General features: G+C 38.7%; 2 protein-coding genes across 2 annotated transcripts; one reads left to right on the plus strand and one right to left on the minus strand.

Annotated features, from left to right (window-relative positions):
• Window positions 1–370: 370 nt before the first annotated feature.
• LOC116026651 lies at window positions 371–4,259 on the minus strand. The gene is made up of 5 exons (XM_031267994.1): window positions 3,925–4,259; window positions 3,744–3,821; window positions 1,520–1,601; window positions 1,012–1,154; window positions 371–740 (listed from the first exon to the last, which is right to left on the minus strand). The coding sequence occupies exons 1-5, from the start codon at window positions 4,177–4,179 to the stop codon at window positions 537–539; spliced, it is 762 nt and encodes a 253-aa protein (XP_031123854.1). The 5' UTR covers window positions 4,180–4,259; the 3' UTR covers window positions 371–536.
• Window positions 4,260–6,592: 2,333 nt separating this feature from the next.
• LOC116027119 (NDR1/HIN1-like protein 12) lies at window positions 6,593–7,895 on the plus strand. Its single transcript, XM_031268550.1, has one exon. The coding sequence runs from the start codon at window positions 7,133–7,135 to the stop codon at window positions 7,727–7,729; it is 597 nt and encodes a 198-aa protein (XP_031124410.1). The 5' UTR covers window positions 6,593–7,132; the 3' UTR covers window positions 7,730–7,895.
• The last annotated feature ends 563 nt before the right edge of the window (window positions 7,896–8,458 follow it).

Genomic DNA, 8,458 nt, shown 5'->3' on the forward strand with positions numbered 1-8,458 from the left:
CCCCCCCCCCCAAATCCACTCAATGCAGTGTACCACTTCTGTTCTTGCTAAAGAGGTAAAAAAAAACATAAATACAGATAATCTTCTAAAGTACAAATGCTGATAATAAGATTCAAATCAAGAATCTGATCATCGCAAACCACTGCTTAGTTAATCATAACCATTATTGGTGTCCAAAAGATTTTTAACCCCCCATAGTTCAAGATGCTCCAACAGTATTTTGAATCTAGTTACTATGCAGTAAGAGCCAAAAAGAAGAGAATTGGCAAACAGTGTGATTAGTGTAACAGATAGTAGATATTTTTGCTGCTGACTTTTGTAAACAAGATTCTGTGGAATCATATGATGTAAGTATAATGAAAGGGGAAAATGGAAAATCAATAAGTATGCAATTGATAGAGACAAGCAGAAGAAAGCTTGCCTTGATATCTACCATTAGTCAAAGACTAGAAGAAAGATATACACAAGTGTCTCATAATATATGTTTCAAGACTAGGCACATAATATATGTACATACCTACCTATTCATACCTAATTTACTCATTGAGTCTAGAAAGCAGATATAAGCAGCCAGAGGAAAGTAGCACTGATGCTGAGAAGCAAAGCAGATCTGCAGGCGACTGTATAACAGCCTTTTTGCTCTTGTCAAACAAACCGATGAGAAGAAGCATCACTATTACGTGCCCAATTTTAGTTTTCAGCTCGTTGACAGTTTTTATTTCCAACCATCTTGGTCGTTCCTGATAATTTATGAACAGATGGGATGAATGACAAAGTGAACAAAAGGAGGCTAAGGGAATAGAGGAAGAATGGAGTAACATTATGTAGCATGAACAGAGAGCATTCCGTCCACCTTGTATCAAGTGGAGTCTTAACTGCATTGGGTTCTTTTTAAATTGTGTTTGTGTACTTCAGTTTTTCTAGTTTTATTTAATAAATAACATAAAATTGCAAACATAAATTGCACAAAATAAACACAGATATTAGAAGTTTCCAAGGAATGAAAAAAACCTTTAGAGTGAATATGCCAAAGAGATTTGATCTGTATGCCAATCTATCCTTTGATGCTGAATTTGCCTTGTCAAGATTGCTGATAAAGAGCTCATAAAGCCCCATGCCAAAAACTAGCATTACTGTACCTAACAGATATATATCTGGAAGTAAAAGAAAATGACAGATGGTAACATCAGAGACAACTAAAGGAAAGAGGATAAGAAAAAGAACAACAAAACAGGACTAAGAAAACACTCATTATTGATGAACTACTTGAAAGTTTATATATATAGACAAACAAATATTCCTTGACATATGAAAAGGAAAGGCGACCTCAAAAGAGCAACAAGTTTTCTTTCCCCAAAAATGACAGTAAAACCTCAAGGAGACCAGCACATTTCATAAACAAGAAAAAATTAGGCGATTAAGCATTTTAATGGGGCTCTCACAAATAAAGAAGAAGAGCAGAAGCAACTGCAACAAGAAAGAATCACAATAAATAATACTCGGTAGATAGAAACCTCACCAACAGCCTCAACGAGCAATAGAATAACCTTTGCACGGGTCACAACATATGCTTGGAATGCTCCAACAACACAAACGCAACCCTGCATGTGACAACAAATGTTCCAGAAATTTTGAAATGTGTATTAGAAAATTACTGTCTGTAATGACATTTACTATTTGCAAGATACATAAAGAAGTGTACTTTATCACATAAACACAAACAGAGTTCAACTATTTAAGTTCTTGCCTTTTATACTGTTGAAATTGAGGGATTGAAAGACCTGGCGGGTGGAGAATAACAACCACCCGCCAGTTAGCGGAAGCAAAGTATGTAAAAAAAAACCAGAGAATAATAGAATATATGAATGTATTATAATGAAAGAGTACTTTAGGGTTGTTCTCTATGCCTCTATATATACTAAACTACCTACCAAATCTACTATAATAGGAATAGGAAACCCTAATAGGAATAGGAAACTAAGTCCACCCTACTAGGAGTTTCCTAATATTCAATAAAGGTTACCTAATATTCAACACTCCCCCTCAAACTGGAACGTTTAAAAGTTCCAAGCTTGAATCAAAACAAACACTCTACCTCACTCAAAATTACAAATGAAAATTAAAAGCTAACTAGAGGATAACAGTGCTGGATGGCTTCGGAGGGACAATGCTATACACAACCCTTGGAAATGCATCAAGGGCGAAGCTTGTCACGAACATCCTTGGGAATGACGGCACCAAGGGTAAAGCGAACACCACCACAGCAACATAAGCATTCTAGGATTGATGGCTTCAAAAGAGATTGCGCTATGCCTGACCATTCCTTGGGAATGAAGACGAATGCACCAAGAATGGAGCTGAACACAATCCTTGGGAATAAAGGTGAACACACCAAGGACGGAGCTGAACATGATCTTGAGAATGAACGCACCGAGGATGGAGTTGAACACGAACCTCGGGAATAGAGATGAACACACCAAGGATAAGGACATGCTAACAAAGCCTTCATTGAACTTCATTAAGAGTGGTAGAGGCGAAAAGGGAGCAAAGAATAGCAAAGGATGCAGTAGAGCCCCCATAGTAATGAAGATAAATCCAAACCAACGAGATAAAGATAACCGGGAAAACAAAGTAATATAAACTAGAACACCGTTTGATTATAGATAGTCACACTCCCCCTTACGGCCTTACTTGAAACATGGGAAATAATCAAAGGCCATTATAATAGTGCTGAAACTTAACATCCATGGGATAAGGCATACCGGAGATAAAGGAATAGCACGGTAATACCAAAATAGTGAAACACCATGGGAAGAACTGAAGAAGCTCAGCAATAAATCCAATATGCCTTCAAATTTCACCAAAGAATGGAAAAACAACAATCTCAAGGGATGGTTGGAGATGTTGACTGGCGAGGTTGACCGGAGTTGACTGTTGACCAGCATTGACTGGCCGTTGACCGGCGACGAACGAATGAGCTGAAAACACAGTCAGGAGCGTCTCGTCGATACGAAACCAATGGTGGCAGCGGCGTCTTGATCAGAGATCGGAGGAGAGAGATCTAGCTGGAAAACCAAAGATACTCCCGGCGACGGCGGAACAACTAGGGTTTTGTCCAGGGTTTGTTTTAGGGTTTAGACTCTGATACCATGTTGAAATTGAGGGATTGAAAGACCTGGCGGGTGGAGATTAACAACCACCCGCCAATTAGCGGAAGCAAAGTATGTAAAAAAAACCATAGAATAATAAAATATATGAATGTATTATAATGAAAGAGTACTTTAGGGTTGTTCTCTATGCCTCTATATATACTAAACTACCTACCAAATCTACTATAATAGGAATAGGAAACCCTAATAGGAATAGGAAGCTAAGTCCACCCTACTAGGAGTTTCCTAATATTCAATAAAGGTTACCTAATATTCAACATATACATCAGTAAATATTTCAAATATTGAACTTCAGAACATTAAATGCACTACAGGCTTTTAGGCATAGTGGGAAAATTTCTTTCTTTTTTTTTCCCCCAAATTTAATGATATCTATACTACTAGTAGCATGAGCCACTAAACCAATTTATGGTGTTTCTTTCTGCAGCTTCAGCCAGTTTATGGTTCTTCAAATTGTTTGTGATTTGCTCCAAATGAACATGATTCCATATTCCATCCTATCCTATTCTGAGACCAATATATACAGAGAAAAAAAAAAACTTGAAGAAAAAAATAAAATAAAATAAAATGCACCTTGATAAAGCAAAGAAAAGATCCAATCAGGGAACCCCAGACCGCAAGGATAGCAAAGAAGCGACACCCATAAATTACCTACAACAACAACAACATTCAAAACCCACAAATTAATCAGAGAATCACCATATGCACATTTATTCATACACATGGTGTGCTCTACTCGCAGCAAAGCGATCACCTTCTCGATGGATGTCTCTACACGTTCAAGCTTTTCCGGCGAAACATGAACGGCCGGGGACGAAGTTTGAGCCGATGAAGAGGCGATCCTGCTCCGGCACCGAGCAGGGGTGACGGACAAGGCAACCCTGGACTTGGAATTCAGATAACAGCAAGACCCAGAGCGAGGATCCCATTTCTTGCTGGGAAATAGCTTTGATGGCCCGCTAAAGAACAGAGTCCTCGTGCCTGAGCTTAGAGCTGCAGAGGCTTCCATGGCTCCGGAAGTGTGGTGTCAAGTGTCCGAGAAAATGATGTTTATAGTCCCAGTGGCATGTATGATATATTTATATTTATATGTAATCTGTACAAGGAATCTAGACATGATTGCTGGGAAGGGATTTTGGATAGGTTTTTGATTGAGAGATATTTTGTGGAAGCATCTGAAGTGTATGTGATGATTTAAGGTGGCAGGAAAATGGCCTCACAATGGCAGTCTTGTCTGGATTGGAGGTGAAGATTTTGCCACCTGGTCTGTTGGTCCATTAAATTTCACTTTTGTCCAAGTTTTAAGTTCATTGAACCAGCAATCTCCAACCGTTGATAAGTGAAATAAAGTTAGAAGATGGATGCTGTATAGACAGTTTAGTTGGTGAGATGGAATTTGTAAATAAAGATTAGTGGTTGAATCTTATCAGTAAGAGGATGAGAGCAACTTCTTAAAGCGATACATCCAGATGTTCTATCGGATTGAAACGTATAGAGCCATTGGATGAATCATGTTGTATTTAAAGAGTTTGTTGTTAAATATTTTTGCTATTCATACAATCTGAAAAAAAAAAATTAATAGATCGACTTAGATGCTCGATTAGACTAATCCATCTCTTAATTGACAAGATGGCACCATAGAGTTTTACAAGAAGCTGAATTTCACGTTGAGACAAAATTTTGTCATGGCACGTGAGCCAAAAGAAGACAATATTTGTAACGAAATCATGTTCTCTAAATTTAAGAATCACTATAGATAACATTATTTAAAGAAGGAATTCACACTTTTTACTCAATAGAACAATATATATTTATAGCTCTTGTAGCTCCAAGCAATAAAAAGTTTTCTCCTTAGCAAATTATATCTATTGCATACATTTTTGACCAAATTTCAACCTATCATGTTAAGATTATAGCAATTAGCAATGGTATTAACACTAACAATTATGAAATGCTAAATGTTGTATTAAGAAAGAAAGGAAAAAGAAAAACTCAGCTGGATTGTTACTATCAAAATTCTTAATTTTTATCAAGATAGTTGTTCTAATACCTGTTTCTCTATTTAAAATAATAATAATAATAACAATAATAAAAGAACATTTTTTATCACATAAACAAAACACAGCCAAAAATTTAAATTTTTAAAAATTGTCTAAAAAAGTATGAGTATAAAAGTGTCGGATTATTCTCAATTCTTGACTTTCTGATTCCCTTAATCAATATCGGGAGTTTCAAGCAAATCTTCTGGGTTGGTGTTTCTAAAGTTTGAATCTTTCATTGAATCCATGGCTCCAATTCAAGAAACTGGGACACCGCAATTCACATACGACCCCGCAAGCTACCCCGCAGCTCCCTCTCAGCCGCCGTCCAGTTCTTCCGGTGGGTCGGGTTGATCCACGAACAACCCGAGCATTCTGGAGCTTTTAGCTGCTTTGATGAGCAAAAATCAAATCTTTGAGCTCATAGGAGATGGTAAGTCCACGAAGCAAGTGATGCGTATTTGTGCAGAACTTTATGTAGTGTAGCCCTAGGAGAGTTGTGTGAATTAGCTGACATGTCTGTTTCGTGAATTTTATCGAATTTTAAGAATGTTGCTTATGTTTTACTGCATGCCTGCGCCTGTGTGACTGTGTATATATAATGCTGTTGGACTGTTTTTTTAATGACGACAGAAACCCGCAATTACTGTGGCCATAGGCTACAAAGATCCAAAAAAATAAATCAGTCTAGTTGCCCAAGTAATTCAAACTAAGAATGCCAATAGGCAGCCCTACTGGGAGGGTTACCAAGTCAACAGTCTAACCAACTTGGCTGAGTTGTCTTTCAGATGCCATGAGGCAGTCAAGTTCTTGCCAATGATGTGTTTTAACCAGATTTGAGATGGTTCAGTTGATGGGTATATAGTGGTGGTGAAGTGTTACAATTTTCAAATATTATGCAAAAGAAGCTTTAAAGCATGATTCTGTTTTGTGTAGTTAAATGTTGATATTGGATTAATGAAATGGCTGTCAATATGGTGAAGCTAAGCAAAATCTCGATTTCTGCAACATTGTCAAGCTTTTAATACTTCCTAGTACAAACCAGGTTAATGTCAGCAGATTTTGCGACCTAACCCTAACCGTGATAACCTTTTGCATTCGATCGATTCTGGTTTCAAGATCTGCATTGCCTTATAAGACACTTGACTATGTTCAAAGAATGTGTACACTGTCATTTTCCCCTTGACTTTGCTTCTGCTTCGGGTTTTGCATTTGAAACACAGTCCCTTATAGCCTTATGTGTGTCTAGATTCCCCTGCTAGCTTCTGAATCATTTTGAACGGTGCTGATATGATTGTTTGCTTGGAGAGATGCAGGTGTGAGCTGATTGCCCGTCGAGATCGTTACTGTGGCTTTCGAGTGGCGGAGTGGAAGTAAGTTGTAACTGCCAACTCTTTCTTTGATGTTGTGTATGCAGAACTTAGGTTACGGGGAGGTTTTGATTTGTGTATAAAGATGTTAATTAATCGATTGGTTTTGCTGATCACATGTCTATTATGCATCATAGCAGTGTTAGTAATTTAGTAATTAGTATCGGGCGAAAAAAAGTGAGAAATGGATTTGGGTTTTCTTAAGATGAAAGGTCTGTCAAAAAAAGTGTTTTTAAGAAATAAGATGGACTGCAAGTTTGGTATTTTTTCTTTTTTACCCTTTTTTTGAATGTTGAAGAACCTATGATTCCTGGATTGAGAAGCATAATGCACAAGACTGTTTTAATGGTGACTTTATGCTTAGGAAAGGAATTGAAGATGCCAAAACCTTTCCCACCAATTACACCCAACTCCCCCCAACTGCCTCTCTATTCTGTTTTATTTCCTCACCTCGTACACAACTTGTGTTCTAAACCTCAATAAAACCGCCCGGGAAGCCATTTGAGGTTCCCCCGAATGTTGTCTCTCCCGGTCCCGTGTCCTCCTCCTATCAATGCCAAAGCCAGTTCTCGGGCCTGAGCGACGCACCAACCCCTTGATATGGTGCGCCGCGATAATATGCACCTTGCTAACTCTTGCCGTGATCTTTACAGGTATCGCGGTGTTCATCGGCTACATGGTGGTGAAGCCAAAGGTGCCTCAGATGAGCATCGCGAGCGCCCAGCTCGAGAGGATCTCGTACGACATGGCCAGCGTCTTGACCGTGAAGGCCGCCATTGTGATCAAGGCGGAGAACGGCAACGCCAAGGCCCACTCCAGCTTCTACCACACGCACTACACCCTCAGCTTCCACGGCGTCAAGGTCGCCTACTTGATCGCCAACGACTTCGACGTCCCCAAGAACAGCTCCCTCGACCTCTACTACCCCGTCGAGTCCACCCCCATCCCCCTCACGCCCGAGCAAGCCGACACCGCCGAGTCCGCGCTGCGCCAGCGCCACGTCGTGTTCGACATCCAAGGAGAGACCGGGACTCGATGGAGAGTGTGGCTTCTTGGCTCTGTCAAGTTCAGGCTCCACCTTGATTGCCAGCTCAAACTTCCCATCAATGGAACCATCATTTACCCTAATTGTAGCACAAGATCTAGGTAGACTTTTATTTTAGATTTTCTTTATCCTTAATTCCCTTAATTGCAACATCATATATAGAAATAATTACTAATACTTTAGCAATTTTCAACATCCTTTGCATTTATCATTTTTTTTTTCTGTCTAGCAATTATCAATCTCCTCAGTCCTCACCATTACAACATTCCAATTGTATCTTTACTACAGTATATAGGAATTGTTTGAAAGGTTATTCTTAGAACTATAATGGTAACAAGAATATAACTAACTTGATGTGTTCCTTAATGACATGAGTAAAAGATGTCTTATGTGTATCTTAGGTTGCATTTACTTCAACTCTTCCATTTTCAGTTTCTTTATAAAATGAATAAATTTTCTTGTTCACATTTGGCTAGTTTTCTTTTAAGATAAAAACACGAATTTATTGCTCCAAGGGCTACTAGATGGGAGTTTTAGTGATTCGCTTCTAGCGGTACGGTGAGGGTTCGATTCCTGCCATGAACATTAGGGGTTTAGCGTTTATGTTTGGCTTTGGCTTTGAGTGTCAAAGCTAGATTGACTCGATTTATCTTGACAAATTATTATGTGGACCCGGGTCTAAATTACATAATTTACATACTCAATGTTCACAATTCAAATTGTGAACATCCAGTATGTAAATTGTGTGTGTATTTTGAACATGGGCTCACCTTGCAAGGTGAATCGGGTCCATCATATAACTATTGATTTATCTCTTCATGGGTTTGGAGACGG

Source organism: Ipomoea triloba, chromosome 8, assembly GCF_003576645.1.
Source record: "Ipomoea triloba cultivar NCNSP0323 chromosome 8, ASM357664v1".
NCBI classification, from domain to species: domain Eukaryota; kingdom Viridiplantae; phylum Streptophyta; class Magnoliopsida; order Solanales; family Convolvulaceae; genus Ipomoea; species Ipomoea triloba.

What these genes read in the sequence shown, in the direction of transcription:
- LOC116026651 (XM_031267994.1), bottom strand. Translation starts at nt 4,179, where the DNA reads ATGGAAGCCTCTGCAGCTCTAAGCTCAGGCACGAGGACTCTGTTCTTT. An exon ending in TAGAGACATCCATCGAGAAG is followed by an intron (nt 3,822 to 3,924) that starts GTGATCGCTTTG and finishes TTGTTGTTGTAG; the next exon opens with GTAATTTATGGGTGTCGCTT. An exon ending in CTTTTCTTTGCTTTATCAAG is followed by an intron (nt 1,602 to 3,743) that starts GTGCATTTTATT and finishes TGTCACATGCAG; the next exon opens with GGTTGCGTTTGTGTTGTTGG.
- LOC116027119 (XM_031268550.1), top strand. Translation starts at nt 7,133, where the DNA reads ATGCCAAAGCCAGTTCTCGGGCCTGAGCGACGCACCAACCCCTTGATA.